The 22093-nt window shown below is 44.8% G+C and overlaps 1 protein-coding gene across 2 annotated transcripts in view; it reads right to left on the reverse strand.

The window, feature by feature from the left end:
- The window catches only part of PAPPA (pappalysin 1), a 221280-nt gene that overhangs the window by 166743 nt on the left and 32444 nt on the right, over positions 1 to 22093 (reverse strand). For both annotated transcript variants that reach the window (XR_008389935.1, XM_037154716.2), the window contains exon 3: positions 2563 to 2708. Coding sequence is in view for 1 of the 2 variants with exons in the window: in XM_037154716.2 (XP_037010611.2) it covers positions 2563 to 2708 (146 nt within the window). In the remaining variant the exon portion in view is untranslated. The remainder of the gene's footprint in view (positions 1 to 2562; positions 2709 to 22093) is intronic.

Below are 22093 nucleotides of genomic sequence, written 5' to 3' on the forward strand. Positions count from 1 at the left end.
GATGATGGTGTAACAGGAGGAGAAAAGAGTAAATATAATATATATATACACACACACACACACACACACACACACTTTCTCTCTCTCTCTCTCTCTCTCTATATATATATATACATATATATATATATATATATATATATATATATATATATATATATAATTAGGTTTGATTGAAGTTACTGCAGAGAAATTGCTTATGATCAATAGCTCTCAGGATGGGGAGGGGGCAGCCTGAGGGACAGCTGGAGTTAGCCTGACATGGGTTGCAAATCCTCAATTTGCTTCATATTGGCTGTGTGATCTTGAGAAAGTGAGTTTGCATCTCTGGTGAGTTCTAAAATAAACAGCCACAACAATGCCAATGATTCTCTCCCTGAAGCTCTGATATGGAGGGAATGGTGGGAGGACCCCCCTAGGTATTTTCAGGAATAAGGACAGGGTTGCGGACTTAATGTCCAGGCCGGGTCTGGTGGTTTTACCTCATTCCCTCCCAACTTGGCCCTCTTCAGAAGGCAACAGCACAGAGACCGAGTCCTGTTTCACTGCTTCTCTTAAAAGGTGAAATAGCTTGAGCCTGACATCATCCTGAAATACTATAACATGCTATGGATTTATAGCCTTCTGTGGTCCTGGTTCTGAGCCAGTCTCTGAAATTCGTGGAATTATCAGGAGTATTTTCCTCTACCTTAGAAGAGTGTTGCTCAACCCTTTTAAGACTCTGCTCATGGCCTTTGCAGTTGCTTTTCCAATAGTGCAATATTTCTGCACTGAGAAGGGTCCTTGGAGGCCATCTAGTGTAACCTGTTCATGTAAAATCTGAAGAAATTGAGATCTGGAAAGGGAAAGAGACTTGCCTAAGGCCATACTACTAAGTCATATCACAGCTGAGAACAACTGTGGATTTATTGGGACTCTGGACCAGCATGATTCCCAGGCATCATACGAGGCACCTGATAGAAGCTAATCCTCCCCAAGTTTGCCTAAGTTGCACTCCTGCTTCTGCCCAACCCCTATCTGTTTATGACTGTCTGTCTATCTGTCCACCTACCTGTTCATCATCTATCTCAGGGTTTCTCAATCTCTGCACTATCAGCATTTTGGATTAGATAATTCCTTTTTGTGGATATTGTAGGAGACTGAGCAGTATCGCTGGCCTTTACTCACTAGATGCCAGTAGCATCCTCTCATTTGAATCAACCACAAATATCTCTAGACATTGCCAAGTATCTTCTAGGAGATAAAATGCTCCCATCCCCAAAGTTAAGAACCACTACATATTTATCTTTGCATCTACCTCTGTTTGTATAACTATACCCATAGACATATACAGACACACACTGGTTTCATTCTCTTAAAAACAACTGTGAAGTATCAGCTGTCTGAAGCAAACTAAGTCTAGTTTGATTCCATACAATTTCATTATTTGAAGTTGCAGAGTCCTTCATCTCCAAGATATCATCACTTTGGAGCAGCTACCAGACTCTGGGTATATCACTGGGGGACAGGGCAGCCTGAGGAAATACTAAGCACTGCCTCCTGCTGAGCCCAAACATTCCCAGGTGAGGATGTTCACTGAGTCATCGCTATTCATTGGTGTAGATTATGGGAACATTCTACCCAAGCAAAAATGGTTAAATAAACTGCAGTGCCCTTACTCCATGGGATATTATGTGGCCATTACAAATCTTATCCTTAGGAAGATGGAAATAACCTAGTAAGATGCTTTTTCTCTTGTGATGTTAAATGAAAAAAAATTGGGTGGGAAGAAATTAAGAAGATTTCTGCAACATAGAAAAATGTAGACAGTACAATATTAGGTGAAAAAAAGAAAAACTTGCATCTACACTATGATTTCAAATATGCACAAGTTAAAAAATGCACGTCTGCATATTTCTGTGAACTGGAAGAGTATGCAAAAATAAAAATTGAACAACTACACTGTTTGCTGGCAGGGTCTGGTTTAGAAACCATTGTTGTCCCTGACTTTGGTGGCTGATTTGTATAAACACGTGTCTCATTTATGGACATGCATCATTTGAATGTGAGAAGAGTCCCTGGTGTTGCTGGTGGGTGGAATGTGAAGGAAAGAGGAGTTCTTATAAATGCACTTTCTCTTGCCTCTTTGGTGTCTTTCAAGCCAACCTATGCCTGGTTGCGAAAGCACAAGGTGGTTTCCACGCTGAGAAAAAGTCTGCATGAACTAAGAATCAATGGACAGAGTCATAAATTTGAATTCAAAATACAGCTCTGCCACCTGCATGTGTGACCTTGGATAAGCCCCACTCCCTCTCTTACTCTCAGTTTCCCCATTGGTAAAATAAGCTTAGTAATATTGTATAATTTTCTTTAGAGCATTTCTTGGTGGTTAAAATGAGATCAGGGATGCTGAAGAGTTCTGTAAATTAAAAAATAATAAATAAAGACATTGTTCTCTATGCCCATACCACCACCACCATCAGGACTGTGACCACTGTGATCAGCAGCAGCAGCAGCAGCAGCATTACTAGGAAATGTAGTCCTGTACTAATCCAACACTCTCCTGAAGACGTTTCTAATTCTCACCTAAGGGCAACAGGGCCTCCTTGTCCCATGGCCAAGTGGCTACTCCTGCCAATTCCTCCTCCGAGGAGTTTGCAAAGAAGATATTGAGGTGTGTTGTTCCATCCAGTCTAAGAATGCTCTTCAGTTCATTGACATCCAAGTATGCTCTGTAATAGAAAAAGAACCTTGGCTGTCATCACCATCCACAAAAGTCAGTCTTCACATAACAGGTACTGCTCATTAACTAAGAGCTACTATGTGTCAGGCACTTTGCTAAGCACTTTATAAACATCACCTCATTGACTTCTCTCAATATTTAAGTGATATGATCCCATGTTATAGATAAGAAAATCACATTCTTATGATTTTAGGAGACTTGATAAGGTTGCTCAGCTTATAAAGAACAGAGGCAGTTCAGAATCTAGATGTATCTAGAGAAAACATCTGTGTCCCCAAGGATTCTGCCTATATTGAATAGCGGAAGGGTCACATAATGTAAGTATAGAGCGAGAGTACACACCATGGAAGGATCTCCTAGTTTCTAGTCTTGGCTTCTTTCTTCTTCATTCACTATGCACCTTGGACCATTCCTTTAGTAAATGCATGGCTGTACTGGGAAGCCTTCTTTGCATCTGTCTACCATCTCTACACAAACCACTGTTACTTTGTTTTCAAGATGAGCACTATATGGCCCAATGTTCTTAAACATGTTGTCCAAAGTTGCAGAACTGGGTTTATAAGGCCAATTCTGTCAAGTTCAGAAACCTATACTTCTTTGATTGGGGCATCATGCTACCACCTGTAGTAAATGATGCTCCATTCTATAAGCCCATATTTCTTTGTAAAACAGACTAGAGAAGGATATTGTACTTGAGGTAGCTGCCATGGAAGTCTGACATATCTGGAATGTGAATTAACTCACTGTAGTACAACTGCCAACTCTTTAATCATGGAACAAACACACACTGGATAAAGAAAGAGATGGTCTTTGGAAAGAGACTGGCATGTCGTAGGTTCTCAATACCTAAGAACTCCTCCCTTGCAGAGTAAGACTCTCGCATTGGGACAGAATTGCTAAAGCCTTGGACCAGTCACAGGCGTATTATTCAACAGCTCATTTCCTAAACTGAGAGAGGCATCCTGCTCCCTGCCCATCCTTCTTTCAGCTCCTATTTTATGTCTGTCGTCATGTATTTTAGAGATCTGAGGAGCAGCTGATAGTCATTTCTTGAGGAAATACATCAATGAATAAGTTTTAAAAAACATAAATAAATAAGCAGGCAGGCTGCTGGATGTAGTAGTTGAGATAAAGTCTGCAAATAATGATATTTAATGTTTGCTGGGGGCCCTTCTATGTGGCTTGACTCTATGTGGATTATTTTTTTTTAATCAACTTATTTACACTGAGGGAGACAGTATTATTATCCCCATTTTCAAGAGGAGAAAACAGAGGTTTCCAGGACCTTCATACCTTGCTAAGGTCACACAGTCAGTTAACCGTGTTTTCCTTTTTTATAATTTTGTCTCTTCATAGGGGGGCTGGCATAGAGCCTGGCTCGTAGAGCATGCAAAAATGGCTCCTTTGTGTTCCCCTGTGAGTCATAGAGGGGCCTCTGTATGGGAAAGAGTGAAGTCCAAGATCCCTAGCATGGCCTGCAAGAACCTGTCTGCACTGTTAGTCTCCTCTCTCTCTGTTCCCTCTCTTGAATTTCCCAGTGTGCCCTGGCAGCACCACCAGGAAGCACTTGCCCCAGTGCCTTTACTCATGCTCTTCCCTCTGTCGGGGACTCTACTCCCCATTTTGTCCCCTGATGAACAAATCCAGAGTCCGTTCTGGTACCTCTCTTCCAGGAAGACTCCCCTGATTTGCCCATTACCTCCCCTCAATCTACTGTCTTTGTACTCATCCACCTCCTCTTAGTACATGCTCTAACGCCATTCTAATAACCACTTCACCTGTCTATGTCTGCCACTCTTGGTGGCTCCATGGAGGGCAGAGAGGGTGCCTTATTCATTTCTGTTTACTGAGTCCTCAGCACAGGGCTTGATACCTGAAAAGCACTCAGTAAACACAGATGGAGTTGAATTTACACTGGGAAGAAGATAAGCTGAAATATTTAGTCACCATTTCAGCACTGGCTTCCTATGACACCTCAGTTTACTTACCAATACCCTGGGTGCTACCCAGAGCTTTTCTGTAGATCACAAACCTGCATCTCGATGCCGAGAGAAATAGGCTATGTCTGAGACTCCAATGCCCTCCTGCCTATCCACATCTTCGAGAGTTCATGAGACCAAATGTTCATGTAACCCTAATTTTCAGGGCCTTTCAAAACACAAGTTAACATGAATTGGAGATAAAGGCAGGGCCAAGGGAGGTTGCATCTGCATTGACCAGAACTTGGTTGAAGTGACCAGTTTGAACAGCCACACGAGTACAGATATTGACTAAAATCTTGCTGCCGTGCCCTTTCCTCCCACTAGAGCCCATCTTCAGCTTCTTAGACCGGAAGCCTCCTAAGGAACTCAAACCAGTCTGTTCTGTGATCAGAAGAGGAAAACCAACACTTATTAAGCACTTGCTAGATGCCGGCTACTCACGCTGCCCCATCTCTGGGCAGTATTTGAAGCCACAGAATGGGTAAGATGGCTCATTCTCAAGCCAGAGTCCTGGGTTTGAATCCAGCTCTTCCATTTGATATTCAGGTCACCCTGAGCAATTTACTTAACTTCCTGCATGGCAGTTACTCTATTCACAAAGCAAAAATAATAATAGTAACTACCTCACAGAGTTGTTTAGAAGATTTGGGTTATTAATAAGGGAAGACTAAAAGGCTTACTACAATACCTGGCATGTAGGAAAACTGCGTAAGTGTTTGCTATTCCTATTATTTATCCACATCTTATAGATGAAATAACAGGGGTTCAGAGATCAGAGAAGGACACGGCCAAGTGTAACTCTGGATATGGCCAGTGCTTCCCACAACCTCACCCTCGTTTCCAAGCGCACTCAGGGCCATGGTGAAAAGGGAAACAATGTGTGGGAGAAGAATGAAAACACAGAGAAGCTGAGGTTTTCTTGGATCAACCCTTTCCACATTATTTATTATTTCCTAATTGGTTTGTCCATTTCCATCAAGTGTTCTCTCAGGCAAAGAACACAAATGTTATTAGAGAAAGTCACCTTTTTGCCCCATTGCTCTAAGCTGAGAAAGCTTTAGGAGGGGAAGACAAGGGTGGAGTCGGGCCAGGGGAGACATTTTAATTGGTTGTTTATTCAGTTGTAATTACAGAGGCAATCTTTTCAGGGGGTGGTATTCTTTCTGGCCCAAAGCAGAGATGTGGGATGTTGGAGCCATTCCCCTGTTTGTATGTGGGCTTTTTTTCCCTCATACTCGCAGAAACCTCTGTTTCCCAAAAGAGAAAGAATCCACAGTACCCATCCTGGCTCCTGGCCCCACTGGCCTCTCTTCTCTTCTCTCCATCTGTTTTGGGGGGACCCACACAAAGGAAAAGAGCTCTGTAGCTGAAAGCTTTCCTCTGCTGGGTGAGGTCTTCCCACCTATTTAGAGCCAAGCTGAGTATCTATCTCCCAAATGCATATGGGAAAATCATGGGGACTGGAATTCATATGGGCATCTACCTCCTTCCATCTCTTTAAGATACTGTTTATTCCTTTCAGTGCATAGATGGAGGAGAAATTACAGAATATCAAACTGAGCAGGACCAAGAGAGTCTAGGGAGACCAAGGCTGATAATGAGAAAAGGACAAGGATTTATTTGGCATCACCTGTCTCTCTTTCTGGCCCTGTGTGTATAAGATAAATTCATCAAATTTATTTTTTTTAAAAGATCATTAGCCCAGAAAAAAATCAATCCAAATTCAAACCTCTTGTGTGTTTATTAATTTTATAAGCCAGTACTATCAGAATTGGATGGACAGACCTATGTCCGCAGTTGCTTTGTGTCTCTGCCATTTAGCTCACAGGGACACCAGCAGCATTAAGCGAGACACCTCAGCACAGTCCCAGCAGGCACTCCCCTCTGGATCCTGGTCTCCTGTTTTCTCCTACTGGGGAAAATCCTAAACTGACGGTCTGCTTCTGGGTGGCTCTCCCAACTTGGCTCTCAGTGTCTCTTCCCTACCACCCAACCTTCTTCGTCCTCCCACACCCTCCCACTCAAGTTCTCATGAGTTCTTCGTCTGAGAACCTCCAGTTTCCCCAATTAGGCCCATTCCCTAAGCATATTCACCATCCCCTCTTCTGCCTCATGATCTCTCTTCCTGAATCTCAGCCTTCCCAAATCCTACCCTGCACATTAAGTTCAGCTTACTCCACATTTCTGCACAGGACTACCCACACCTGGAAAAATGGATAACGATGTCCACCTAAAAGGGGTGTCAGAAGCACTGGAGGCAATGCTGAGAAAGTTCCTCACACAGGGCCTGGCCCATAGAAGGTACTCATTAATTAGCCTTGGCTATTGTTATTGCATTATTATTATTATTACAATGATGATGATGAGGAACACCAAAATCATCATCGTCATCTGTAGCTGAAAATGATTTCTCCCTCCTTAGAGCACCCCCCCACCCACTTTTGATTCTGGTGATTCTACTATCACCCTACTTTCTGTCAGCTTCACTATATGTGCACCTGTCTTCCCCATCACGCTCTGAGCTCCAAGCAGGTGGGGCCAAGTCTTCATCCAGTTTGTGTCTCCTAAAACTTGCCTTCAAGAGAGAGAGGTACCATTGTTTGGCAGGTATTGGGAACCTCTCTCTTACACTGCATAACATCAGAATAGTATGAGAAGCCCAGGGCTCAGGGAGATGCTCCGGGAGATGCCGGAGAGTGGTCTGACAACAAACCTCTATTCACTAGGCTGTATGGCGGCACTTTTGTACCAATTAGTAAAGTCACTTCTTCCTTCGGGAGACATGGTTCCCTACAAGGGACTGCAACTTTCAAAGTCCAGTATGGGAGGGATGGCGGCTTCTGCGCAGAACCTGTATTGCCCGAACTTCTGGCTGGTTCCTACCACACTCCACATCCTGGTTTGCAGCTCAGGCTCTCTATCTGTTCAGTGAGCTCGCAAATCAGTTCAGTGTTTTTCAAACCACAGTCTATAGAAGGCTAAACCCATAAGAAGCAGATACATAGTTAAAGGAAAAAAGTTTCTGACTCAAATGGATTTAGAACATGCTCCATTAAACAAGGTTAAATACATATATTTTTTTAATGCAAGAATTTTCAGAGCCTTTACTATGCAAAATAGGAGTTGGTTAGATAGTGTATGAAGTGTTTCCAGAGATATTTGACCATAATCCCTTCCCCCACCCTTTCTCTGCCTTTGCCAAAAACCAAATAAGAGCATAACCAACACAGTTTGAGAAATGTTGGGCTAAATTGGAAAGTCCCTCCTAACTTGGATATCCTCCCTAAGAAAGGTGTCTCGATGTCTCCTTTCTCCCCGCACAGCCCGTGCACCTGGATCCTACTGGGAAGGTGGCAGGGCCCCTGGAATGTCAGTTTCAAGGGGCCCACCCCACAGTGCCAAGGCACCCAGACTGTACCCCTCTGCCAGAACTGCATTTCAAAGCCATGAGAGCAGTTCTGGAGAGAGATCAAAGCTCGCTCAACTCAACTGTCATTAGAATATTTTCTTTATGCATCTCACTCGCTGGTGAGTGCCAACAACATATTTCCTAAATGCACTGGCCTGAGATGGTACAACTCTGTAATGATCTCAATGAGAGAGCTGTCAGGGCCTGTTTTATTGAAAGAGAAGCAAAAGGAACTACATTCAAAATGCAGAGCAACAACAACAAATCCCTCAAATGAATCATGGAAGGCTTGAGTTTTTCCAAGTCAAAACGTAATACACGGACTCTCCTGTTTTAAAGCTAGTTGGTCAGAGGTATGGCTCACTCCTGATCAAGACTGAGCAGTCTCAGGCTCTATTCCCACTAAGAGCAAACTGACTTCCCTGTTGCAGAAGTGAGAGCGAAGGAGAGAAATCTTTGAGAAGTCTCAGTGCCTAGCTTCCATTCCCTGGGCACTTGATAAGTGTAGGTGGGTTACAAGGATGGTGCTGGCCATGTGCTGATGCCTTCATTTGCTGAGACTGAACCCCTTCCAAGCTGGAGGCTGGTGACAGTTCTTTCAGGTTAAGGGAAAAGGCAACAGAGTGCTAGAGAAAAAGCCACATCTTAGAAGAGAGACAGACTAGGGTTCAAAAGCACCCTTTCCTCCTGAGGGGCTGTGTGACCTTGCAGAAGTGACTCAATCTCTCTGAGCCTCAATTTCCTCATCTGCAAAATGACAATTATCAAATTTAACCCAAAGAGAAAAACATAAAAATTCAAGGAAGCAATACCTAAGGAGTCTAGAAGAGTACCAAACCCATGAAAAGGCCCCAAGATATCCAGTTCTCTTTTTAGCTTCCTCAAGAATCCAGGGAAAACAGGCCTTAGTTCAGAAGGCCTATTGTGTCTCCCTTCCATCAGTGATCCCTGGTTCTTATCACTGGGCCAATGTATTTATCTTCCTCACCAGCAGTAGCCCTGTTTCTACAACTCATCGTACATTGCCTATTTCCAAATTCTGATTGCAGCCTCTCATTCCCAAGGAAGATCTCAAGTCTGTGACCCACTACTCCACTTTCAGAACACACTAGACCATTTGAAAGTGATTATCAAACGTAAAGTTCAAAGCCACTTAAGTCACTAAAGCAAGATAAACCTCAGAATGTTTATTGCATCCATATCCCTTGTTTCAAATCACAAGGTTTCTCCAAGCTGTGACCAGTTCTAAAAGCTGGATTTTGTACTTTTATCCCAAGGGGTCCCAATGATCTGGATTTTATTCTCTTGCTTAGTTTAATTGTCAGAAATGCTTAAATATTTTAGCCTCTCTTGTCTGTAAGAAGAGGCAAAGGGGAAACTAAAAAAGTGCTTGGCGAGTTTATTAAATTCTTGGAATCCTGAATGATTGTTTTCCAAAATAATAGCTTTGGTGTAGATGCTTGACATACACTTTAAGAAAAATGCAACAGCACCAATCAAAGATCATTTGAAAAAATTGATTATTCTTTCATTTGTTTATTGAAGAAGTCACTGTTTCCTTACTCTCCTCTTCCTTCCCACCCTCCCTCCCTTTCTCCTTCCTCTCTAACTCCTTTCCTGTGTTCATACCATTCATTCAGTCTTTTCCTCTTTGAGTCACCAACATTTATTGAGATTCTATTATATACCATGCTTCATGCTAGAAACTGGGCATACAAAAAAAAAGAGAAATAATTTTTACTATCACAGAGTTAGCAGTTTTATGAAAGAAGCCAGACAAATAATCAGATGATCACAACATCATGTGATAACACTAATAAAACCTACCACTTGGGGAATTTAGTGTATACTGGAACTGTTGAAGTCCTTTCTTAATACCATCTCTTTGAAACTTTACAAAAGCCCTGTGTATGAGGTATGACTATCTCCAATTTTCAGGGGGAGAAACCAGGGCTCAGTAAGATGACATCATTTTTCCAAAGCTTTTCCTCCCAGTCCTAGGTGTCAGAGGTGAGATAGAGCCCTGGTGTGTTGGCTGCTGCAGACCATACCCTTCACCATTAGTCTCTTCTCTTATGGCATATGTCATAATAGAAGGGGTGCTGAATGTGACTGGAGGACCCTCGTTGAAGGTCAGTGAGATATTAGTGAGGTTTTCACATGAAAAATAAACACTGATGGGATGTTGGACTAAGGAGGAATCCTAGAGTAGCTGTAAGTCCTGTGGTGTGGTTGCAGAGCTGGGGACATGGGAGAAGCTCCAGAAGATGAGGCTGTAGGGGTTGGCTAGAGCCATATCAGAAAGGCTTTTATACACCTGGAGGATGGAGCAGCCTCGAAGCCCTAAGCAGACCCTGGCAGATGTTATGAAAGATAGAAATGATCTGGTTCATGTTTTCCAAAGGGCTTTCTTTCCTTCCTGGGGGAATGTGGAAGATGGTCTAGAGAAGAGAAGAAAGTGGAGAAGAAGGCATTGGCAGTGGCTTGTGGAAATATTCTGAGAATATCTAAGGAGGTGAGGTATTTATGTATGGGGAACAATTCAATGCTGAGTCGGGGTGGGAGGGAGAGGAGGTGAAATGATGGGTCAGGGTTCTGACTTGGTCTACTGGGCATTTCTCCCCTTATCAGAGCTCCCATTCTCCCATTGCTGTCCTAAACTTTTGGCCTACAAGAAGAGTGCCACCTGGGGTTGTGTGTTCTGCTGAATCACTGGAAGCTCAACTCAGGAAAATCACTGGTCTGTAGCCCACTGCTGGCTAGGACCATGATGAGACCAAGAGATGATGGCATTGAGAATCCTGAGGATTTGGATGGGAGGAGAGGAAGGTGCTGATTCACAGGTGCAGGCTGGCCCAGTGGAGAGGTTCTCAGACCTTTGGATCATTTTAAAAAATTGAGGTGGAAGTAGCAATTTTTTCACTTTGACCAAAAAATAAAGCATTTGAAGATGACCTCCCCAACACCATTCATGATATCTCTCATATAATAAAATGAAAGAGTAGTACTCCAAAGGAAAGAATAAAATTATTACAGAATAAAGGACAGTAATTTTAAATGAATATCTTTTACTAGGAACTACAGAGCTTCTATTTTGCTCATTTGCTGTTTTGAAAGTGGTGGCTGGGGCAGAAGGCAGTGTCAGAACACCTGGTTCCTGGCAAGCTCAGCTACCCCCACTTGGTGAACATGACTCATCCATGAGGACTCAGACTAGAAGTGACTCTGACCCCTAACAAGTCAAGTACCCATTCTCTGTGTTGTCTCAGCACCTTGAACTTCTCCATAAAGTGATTATCCAACTTGCTACTTACCTACCTGCAAGAAATCCCATAAGGGCAGAATCATACCTATCTTGTGAAATGTTCATTGCTATACCCCCAGCACCCACCATGTGCCTGCACATAGTAGGTTCACACACATACACACTGTGGAATGGTCAGTCACTTCCCAAGATCTTTGCTTGGGGTACATAATCTCTATTTTGATAGCTCCAGGGTTTCAGAATTAACCTATTTTCAGGGAATTCATTAAATAAGAAAAATACCCTGATAAGTAAGAAGAAACAGCATTTTGAAGGGGGTTTGTTTGTTAAAAGTACGAGAACAGTGACGTGACTATCACGTTAAATGATTGCTTTCACAACAGTTCCGGGGCGCACAGCTGTCTTTTTCCACCACCTCACTTTCTTCTTGGGAGATCAAAACCACATTTGATAAATAATACAACTGACCACACTGAACAGAATACACACACAGCTCACCAAATACGCCAATATACACACAGCTCCCAAAGCAGCCCTGTAGTTTGTCTTGCACTTGAAGCACAATTAAATAAAGACAAATCACCTCTATTTCATAAGCTGTAGCAGCCACAATGTTCCAGGTACAGGCGGTATTTCACTAGACTCTGCAGTCTGGCTTTAATTTTTAGCCACGAAAACCATCGAACTGATGTGAAAGAGTGACTTGAACATTATGTTTGGAAAGAATAGAGCAAGCATCACAACATCATCACCAAGATGTGTTAATGTGGCAACTTCTAGACTTTAGTGTGCCCTGTGGCCCCATGCAAATCGCCGAATGACCTGAAGTTAGAATTACATAGTCGTTACAGTACATGACCTCTCTGGATGACCTGAAACAAGTCTAGTAACTTCCCCAAATGTGGGTTTCTCCTGGGGTTAAAAAAGAGATAGCTCTCAAAGGGTCTTGTGACAATCAAGAGTTCAAGTATGGGGAAATAATGCTGGAAAAAGCATGACATTGTATGTCAGGCTATCAAAAGTAGAATTAAATTCAAATTAATTTTTGGAAAGAGGATGCCACGCGGCGGCCCTGATGGCCCAGAATAAATGAAGTAGCAGACACGCAGACTGCCCAAGGGAAGGCACCCTGGCCAGGCTACTGCTGGGACTTGAGCAGTGCAAGGAGGATTTTTTGGTAACTTGTCATAGAGTATAGTTGTTCCTTCCTTGCTACTCCGAATTCTCAGACTCCATTAAAATGTAGAAGCTGGTAAATACTTAGAAGACAAGAGTATCTCTTATTTCCCTGGATGTCCCCAGCATCTGGCACAATTTTTACCTTTTTAATATTAACCTCCCCATTTATAATGTAGCCCCAGTCCTCACAAGCCTGGAACCAGGATTACAGTGTTTGATTTGAAAATGTCTTAGCAGGAAGAGATCTTGGAAATATTGTACCCGAATCCTCCCACTTTTAAGATGAAGAATTTGGAGTAAAAGAAGGGACCGACTCCATGCTGGCAGTGAAGTTCCTGGAAAGTTTTGCCAAGCCACAGGCAGACTGTGCTTTTGCACCATGAATCCTCAGGGGAAAGAGCTCTCTCCTGTGTCTCTCCTCCACCCTCTATCAGAGGCTGAGATGTTTCAGGCTTTTTGGAGTTATAGTCCCCACTGTCCTCCACGGCCTTAAAATAGTTTGGTAGTCAGAAGTCAAGCTCAAAGCTAAGAACTGTGGCTAGCTGTCTGAACTCATGAAAGGCTGCAACCACCAACATTAGAAGCTTGAAATGGAGACAGTAATCCCCTCACCCTCCACTCTTCACCCCCAGACCATCCAAGCACCTACAATGGGGTAAAAAGAAAGAAAAGCAAACAGGGAAGGAGAGAGACAGAAAATGCCCCTCCGTAAAGCCAAGGAAATGGAAGCCTGTTCCACTTACGCCAACAAACCCATGAGCAATTCCCACTGCTGCTCCCACACTGGTGTGGTGTTGTCAGAAAGTGAGAATGGAGGTGTGGACGTTCCCTCTCAGGAGGGGGAACAGCAGCCAGCTGTGAGTTTTGAAGATACAAGCTGAGCCGTGATCAATGTGGGGGAAATGTGGTTCCTGAAAACCAAAGATACTGCTGTCTGTCCTCTCCACCCTTCCACACAGCCCTGCTGCTTGGTTCCCAACCTGAAAGGGCGTCTGGCCGAGTGCAGAGGCTGTCATGAGTGGTCACTGTCACCAGTGGATGAAGAAAGGAAAACGGGAGTGCTGACGATGCCAAACCCAGGGCGGAAAAAAACCCAACTGCCTCCCGCTGAGGCCCTCGAAAGGGCACTGAGTGTGTTCCCATCTGTCCAGGGAACTACAGATGGAAATTCACATCTAGGAAAGGGGTGAGAGGAGAAGCAACTGCAGATCCTGGCAAGTTGGGGGCCCCTGGCGTGTCCCCAAGAAAAGGGTTTCAACTTGCATCAGTAAACTCAGAGACAGAGTGTGCTGCGGCAAAGCCCCACCTCTCACACTGCTTTGTGTGGTCCCACCCTTCCCTAGAACATGTATGAATCACCTGAGACCCCAGCCATGCCTTTGCTTTGTGTTGGAAAGGTGTTAATTTAGTATGGTGTGCTGCTTATCTAATGAGAAAATGGATACATTAGCATTTAATATGTGCAGAGCTTTGGGGGTAAAGAAACTCTTTTGAAAAATGGCATTTACAGGGCCCGCAGTGAAATGCCCCTGGGTGGCAGAGAGTGATTAGGTCATCTCCAACTCGCATGCCAGTCCCGAGGTTCCACTGAGGGGCTCAGGATCAAGGGGGGGCTGGGAATGAAGAGACACGCATGCAAGAGGTCAGGAGATTCCCTGGAGATGGAAAATCCCCACACAAACCACCACTGTTATTTGGGGAGCACACTAAGTGTCTGGCGCTACTCTAAAGGGCTAACTATTTTATTTTGCTGAATCCTCTAAACCCCCAAATGTGTTACTCTTCCCCCAGTTTCTTTTTACAGAGGCAACTGAGTCTTTGATAAAAGAAAGAGACTTGTTCAAGGTCACAGAAATGTTCAGGGGCTTGTTTGAAATATGCTCTGTCTCCAAAACTAGAAGTCCCATGTATCTGCTAGACTGCGCATCCTCCCCTGCTTCTCAGGTCATGGTTTTGAGCTCCTGTCAGCCTCACCGGTAGGGGCTATGAGCCCTTCTTCCCTTGCTCTCCATTCTCCTCTCTATTCTGCTTTCAAAGACCAGAGTCACATGTGTACCAGGGTCACAGATGGGACCTGTGAGTAAAGGGGACTTTGTTCAGAAGATAAGCATGAGGGAAGGCCAGACTGAATCCGAGAAAATGAGAGCATGTGTACAAGTGGCCTGGATGTGTGGTGTTGACATCAGGCGGGTGCATGGGCTGGAGATGATCAAAAAATCTCGAAACTTCCACCAAATTGGAACTTCCACCCATTATAACCAACCCCAACATGGGCTGGCATTCTTTCATGTGGAAACACGTCCCCTAACACAGTAAGACATTTGGGTCGTTTTCAAGATAAATGAGTTGTGTAAGCTCCATGACTTTGATATAAGTTATGTGGTCTTTATTTAAGAATGCCAATTCTGTGGACAGTGCTTAAAAAGTAGTGAGTATTTTAGGAATGAAAGTAACCTGGGTAAATAGCCTCAGTGTGTGTACTGGTCCCAGTTAGGGCTTCTTTATGAGGATGCCTGAGGCACCTCCAAAAAACAATGCTGATGGGGAGGAATCTGTGTGTGGGATCCAGAAGGGAGGGCACTTTTTCCAGCACCTACTATGTGCCAGACACTATGCCAGGTGCTTCACATAGAGGACTCCATTTATGTTTCCTGACATGTCCCAGGAGAGCTGTTCCCACCCAATTTTTACAAATGAAAAACCAGCAACTCATTGAGAAATGGGCCAAGGTCAGACAGTGAATGAAGACTGGAAGCAAGATTCAGACCCTGGTCAGTCTCTAACATGCATCATTTTCCCACTACATCAGGCCTGACTCCTGTTATTGCTCCAGTGAATATTAGTCACGTTAAATAAACTCTGATATTCCAACTATAAAATTCCAAGCAATTTCTCTTATGTGACTGGAAAAGAATGAAAAAATTGCTGAACAAATAACAATGCCTTCTTTCATCTGCACACTGGTTAACTCTTCCCAGAACTCTTTCTGGGGTACCATTCTATGGGACCCTCAAGGCAACTATGTGATGCAGACAATCAGATATTATTATTCCCTTTGATAGATGTGGACATGGAGGCAGAGGGAGATTAAAAGACTTGCCCAAGACTGCATAGTGAAGAAGCCTCAGAGCCAGGACTACAGTTGATTTCCCCTGAACTCTTCTTTCATTCTGTGACAGTCTGATCCTCTGGGCTCTACAACTTGGGGAACGAACTGACGCCTCTACCTGCATGAAGTCCCTCCTCACACCCTCCCTCCTCTGTCCCTTTGCTCTTACCCTCCTCTTTTCTGTCATTACAGAGCCAACTAAATGCTTGAAGACTGTTTGTATACCTTCTCCACCAGAAAATCTTTCCCAATTTCTCCAAACCACAGAGAGTCTGTGTTTTCTCAAAGCGCACTCTTATCATCTGTGTGGTTCATTTGGAAATGAATCATCTGCCTTCTTGCCATCTCCTGAATGGCTGTAACAAAAGGTCATTAAACCACAGCTTACGAGCACCTTCAGGATGGAGATTACATCCTGGGTCCCCAGGGCACTTATCACACTGCCTTGTTTATTAAAGTGTCTTAACAGATGTATGGATGTTGGGTAAGAACGTGACCATACTAAATAGAATTTTTCTATGTTTCCAATCGCCAGCTTCTGAGACACTGGGACAATGTAGGGGGGCTGAAATACCTCGGGACCAGGAAAGGAGACTCCAGGTCTTGTTCTCAGCTTGGCTGCATTCTCGCTCTGAGGCCTAGGTCAGCACTGCCCCTCTCGGGTGTTCAGGCTCCTATAGCAAAGGGGCTGGGCCTTCTGCTCAGAGAATTGCTGATTTCATGTGGCTCGTCCAGATTTGGAAAAAAACTGGGGAGAAGGAAGTGTATGCTCCATGCAATCATCACAGAAAAAAAAGTGAGACCCCAGGGAACAAAGAAAAACCTTGAATGACCTCTGGTAAAGGGGATGGGGAGAGGCAGAGGGTGATTAACAGCTGCCAGCAGGTCAAGGAGGCTGCCACAAGGCTTATTGTACTCTTCCCTAAGACTTACAGCTATGTCAGCTTTGGTCTAAAATAATAACAACAACAACCTGGTCACAGGGAATGCCCTTACTACATTAAAAGTAATAATAGTAAAGAGAAGACAAAAATGTTTCCTGATAAGCCAACAGCATTTAAGAGAAGCCTCTGTTTTCCTATCTGTCCTATTCCACATGAATACATCTTCGTGGACAAAGGTGAAGTTCACCTATTGGTGCCAGAGCTCGCAGACTGGACGGTTGTAGACAGAAACTTGGTGGGTTTGTTGCAATACCCTCTTGCAGTGGGATGCATGTAACCCAAAGTGTCAACTGCCTCTGGGCTTCCTGCTACTGAGGGTTTTTATTCATATCCAGGCTTTCCATTTTATTAATACAAGGGCAAGTCAAGTGCATTCTAACTTGTTTGTAGACACTTCTACTGGCTGCACACAGAGTTATGCCAACCTGGCTCATTTCCACTACAGCAGATAATGCCAAGGCTCATCGGAATGTCATTTTCTAACTGACCGGTCTGGTAGAAGGACTAGTACTGCTCACACAGACCGCTCCTCCTGGCTGACACTGTCCTGCTTTCACACCAGTGGCTGCCATGGCTCATTTGCTTGTCTGTCTCATCCACTAGATGCTGAGCTCTGAAAGGGCAGGAACTGAGTGGACCCCCTGGGAGCATTCAACAAGTATTTATTGAGAGAAGAAAAGAAGCAAGAAAGGGAGAGAGGAAGGAATAAGAAGGGAAGACAATGAAGAAAGGAAGTAAAGAAGAAGCAAAGGAAATAAAGTAAGGGAAAGAGGCAAGGAGGAAGAACTTCACTTGATATTAGTTTTCCACAAGGTAAGCTGTACCCTTTTCTGCTTATGATCTGGGTCCCAGCCACACTGGATGACTCCTTATTCTCCCAGTCCTTCACCCCACAACTCCCCTCACCCTTGTTTACAATGTACCTTCTGCATGGGCTGGCCTTCTCAGTGCTCTGGCCATGTTCTGTTTGCTCATCCACATCCACTCCCCAGCCCTCTCCACCCCGCTCTGTGCTGTTGTGCAGCCAGCTTGTTTGGGCTGCAAAAACAGGTCCCTCTACCTTGTGATTCCCAGTTTGGTTGCCCAATGGAAAGCACTGGCAGGAGACAGAAGGCAGAGGACAACAATGTGTAGAACTGGCTCTTCTGACTCCCTTCTGACCAGGGTGCTGTCTGCTGGCTACTCCTCTCTCCTGAGAGCCACAGCTGTAGCCAGAAAGCCCTTTCCACACAGCCACTCTATTTGGGTTCCATAACCACTCCCTCCTCTTGACCCTGCAGGCCCAAGAAGGAAATAGCTCCCCACTGTAGCTGACCCTGGCCTTGCTGTTGTCCTAAACCCTGCAGACACTGTTGTCCTAAACCCTGCAGACACTGCTGTAAATAGTCCCTCCTTCAAAACAGTCCCCAACTCTCCTTAACTATTCTGTCTGTATGTGCCATCTGTTCTCTGCCAGGCCCCTGACTGATACAGACTGCATCTCTACCTCTCAATGTGCCTCCTGTGCCCTGGTACCTATTCAAATCATGCCTGCACCAGCCAACATGCCTTGTTTTCCCTAGACAAAATAAATCTCTGCTTCTGAGGTCTCCTGCCCCACTGTTTATGATTAAAAATACAGGTCAGAGTTTCTCATGTTTGCATATGACTCTCCTGTGAAAGTGGAAGCCCATCAATGGTGAGGAACGTGTCCTGCTCATTGTCATACCCTAGAGACTTGCAGAGAGGCCAGCAGATGTCAACATGCCCAATAAATGCCTGGTTAGAGGATAGAAATAGTCATCCTTTGGTTCCCTAAAATAATTTGGAATGAGATATAAGCAAAAAGTTTGGCTGTGTAGTACTCAAACACAAGACCATCAAGGCCACCTTCTCTACCATTTTCCATAATTGTGGATACAGCCTCTTTGCGCATGCCTCAGGAGACAGGGAGCCCACTCACCTGTAGAGAATCACTCCCCTGGAAGAACCGTTCTCATACAGGGTACATTATCTGTTATTCAGTTCAATGCGGACTCCTTTTCCACAGGACATGCCCTCTGATACCTGAAGTGCATGCATGTATCACGGCTCTGTGGTCATGGCCTTGTGAGAACTTTCTCATCCAGGACAAACACCTTCAAATGGTTATATGACATGACTCCTGGCCCCCGTATTGCCCCAGTCCCATTCTGCGCGCTCATCCTCAGCTGCCTGTCCTTATCATGGTCTCTTAACAAGGAAAATTCACTGCCAGTATAGCTCTGACAGTTCTGCAGTGGCTCCAAGAAACTGAAGGCCATTATCCAGCCCTCTTCCAAACTCGCTCCTGCAGCACTTCATCATCTCAAGCTCTTGAGGACAGTTGGAAAGAAGACAGCAAGGACAGAAGTTGAGGGGCAGGTCTCTGTGGGCTGTGAGAATGTCGGGGCAGCACTGGTGGGGGGGGGCTGTGCATGGCAGACACCCAGGTTGCAGAGATCTAGAGCACCCTTAAGCTCGGTGTAATCACTGAGAGGCTGTGTGAACTTGGCCTCAGTTTCCCTCTATGGATGGTAAGGACTTTGGACCAGTGATCTCCGAGGATGTTACAAGGTCTAACACCTGACACCATTTTGATGTCTTCTGCAGCCCCAGATCTGCTAGGACTGGACACTGTCCTATAACACAAGAGTGCTCGAAAACACAGACTAGGGGACCCAAGGACTATGAGATAACAAATGAGTTTAAATGCGTTAAAAGAAATGGTACTTCTCTGATGGAGTCTGCCAATCTGCCCAGCTGCACTACTGGTGGATCTCACTTGACTCAGGGGGAGTGCTACGTAATTTGTCAGGATGACAAATTTTTATCAGTGCTACTCAAAGTAGGCACCACACCAACTGTTCCCGCTAGTCTGTTGCACAGCAGGCACAGCGACAGGGAGTGAGCATTTAGAAACTTTCACAGAACTTGGACACTGCTTCACCGCTCTTGCGGTATTTCATTTCTATCAATTCATTTTTGCTGCGTATTACAAAGGTATTGGTTTGCAACATATGTATATATAAAACAAACCCTGGTCTTTCAACATGGATTGAGAAGTAGTAATTTAAATACTGTCTTTACTCATTCAGAGAGAAGGAGAGAATATCACTTTGGGTAAGAATTGAATCCAGCTCTTAATTAAACATTACCTAGATAATAATGTCAATCTAATCCTCACTGCTTCTAACACAGGTGCCTCTCTTCCTTCCTCCTTTCCTTCTGTCACTTCTTCCTCCCTCCTCCCCCTACTTTTGTTAAAGTGACAAAGCAAATATTACTCTACCAACTTACACAGGTTTCTCTCTGCACACAGGAGAGCTGACCTGCCAGCATGCTCTCACCCACGCCCAACCGCATCGGGAGATAACACGTTGCCTGGTGGGGCTCACCCAGGGCGCACAACTGCCCCAGCCAGCAAACAAACAGGCCCTGGTGTGAGTGGTCACAGTGCCAGCACTGGGCCATCCACAGACATTCTGGGCATGCAGTCCCATGACTTAGAAAAGAGGCCACCAGAGCCTGCCAGCTCTGCCTGCTGGTGGTGGGGTACTTGGGCCCTGGGCCCATGGCCCCTGGACACCAACACAGCACACCCACCACAGGGCCAGCTGCCCTCGGGCCTGACCTAGTTGTACGCAACAGTTTTCTCCCAAGGCTTTAGAAGAGACACCCTGCCCACCACCTCTGTCCTTTAACTCTGCCTCTTATTGTTCCTTGAACTTAAAAAATACCCTCCTTCAGTGGGAGCTTTGACAGGCCTGGGTTCAAATCCAAGCTCTCCATTTAGTAGCTGAGCAAACTTGGGTAAATCCCTTCCTTCATCATTCTGAATTTTGGATTTCCTTCAGCAAAAGAGGGCTCAGGGTACTCACCTTCCTGGCCCTTGGCAGATGCTAAATAAACATGTGTTACTGAATGAATGAATGAATGAATGAATGAATATAAAAATGGGTGAATGACTTCTAGCTACTGCTGGCCCTCCGCCCCCCTCCATGCCCACTCTGCCTAGGCACACTGGCAACTCCTGGGCGTCTAGCTCAGCCGAGCACATACTGCATTAACCTCGGAAGACTTGCATTTGTGATTTAACTGAATGACTTTCCTGACCCATGACCTTGGCCAAATCATTTTGGTCTTGAAGTTCCTCTATTTCCCTGTCCATCAAATGCAAATGTTAACCTCTGTCTTTCCTTCTGTGCCAAATTCTGTCAAAGCCCAAAGGAGAGTAGAGAGGAAAGGGCATTGTGACCTGGAAGGAACTGGCCACACACCAAGGCTTCTTTCCACTTGGGCTGCTCCTGTGACTGAGCCAAGGTGAGAGTCCAGGGGCCCGCCTGGTGCCACGAGGCTGAGCTGACGTGCTTTCTGGCTTGCCGCCAGGCATGACATTCTCCTGCCAGCATCGTCATTCCTTTGCACATAGGTATTTTGTCTGTACATGGGAGGCCCTTGCTCTTTTGAGAGAGACACAAAGAGAAGAGTCAGCAGAAAACCTGCAGAGGTCTGCAAATGTTCTCAGCCTATCAGCAAGTCCAGGGTCCTGAGTGCTGGACAGAATGGAAAAGTTCAGCATGAATCTGGGACATCCAGAAAGTGGATGTCGACTGCTTCTCTGGCTTGGAACTAGTTCTGCCCCGTGTCACATCAAATACAATTCACCTTTGGGTTTTTCTTTGTGGATCCTGGTTGGAGTTGAGAGCACAAGGCAGAGGTAAGGGGGGCATTATACAGAAGACCCTCTTTTCAGCAGTTCCTCTGCCTCTAGTATGTTCCTTTATCCCCCAACGCAATCTCTGTTGTTCAAGTTGTACCCACTCCTTCTCCGAGACACTCGCGCTGCAGGTCAGTTTTCTCTGCAATCTCCTAAGGCACTCCCTAAATACAGCACATGCTACCTTCTGTTACACAAATAATGCCAAGTCCACTGGGTGAGAGTGTATTTATTACCTGCCAGCCACTAGGAGAAAGACTATGTTTACACAGGGGTGGGCAAAAGTGGGTTTATAGTTGTGAGTACATGAAACAGAATGTATTCTTGTACGATTATAATCATAACCTGTGTGTCTTTTATCCGTACAAAACACTGCAAACCCACTTTTGCCCACCCCTGGAGGCCTTGTCTCTATCCTCAGAGCATCTCAACAAAGTGGGTACCATGATTATTCCCATGTTACAGGTGAGGAAATAGCCTCCAAGAAGTTATACAGTGAGGAGATAGTATCACTGAGACCTGAACCCAGGCTGTCTGACCTCAGGTAACCACAGTTTTACTCGCACTGTCCAATAGACCACATGGCTCTGTCCATTACCATAGCCATTGGCCCCACAAGGTCACTGTATACTTGAAATGTGGCTAGTGTGGCTTAGGACCTGGATTTTAAGTTTTACTTCACCTTAAGCAATTTTATTGTACTGTAATTGCGGACTATAAGACGCACCCCCCTCCCCACCCCTCCAAATTTGGGAGGAATAATGGTTAT

Source organism: Artibeus jamaicensis, unplaced genomic scaffold, assembly GCF_021234435.1.
Source record: "Artibeus jamaicensis isolate MK-2021 breed Jamaican fruit bat unplaced genomic scaffold, CSHL_Jam_final scaffold_1964, whole genome shotgun sequence".
In the NCBI taxonomy this organism is placed as follows: Eukaryota; Metazoa; Chordata; class Mammalia; order Chiroptera; family Phyllostomidae; genus Artibeus; species Artibeus jamaicensis.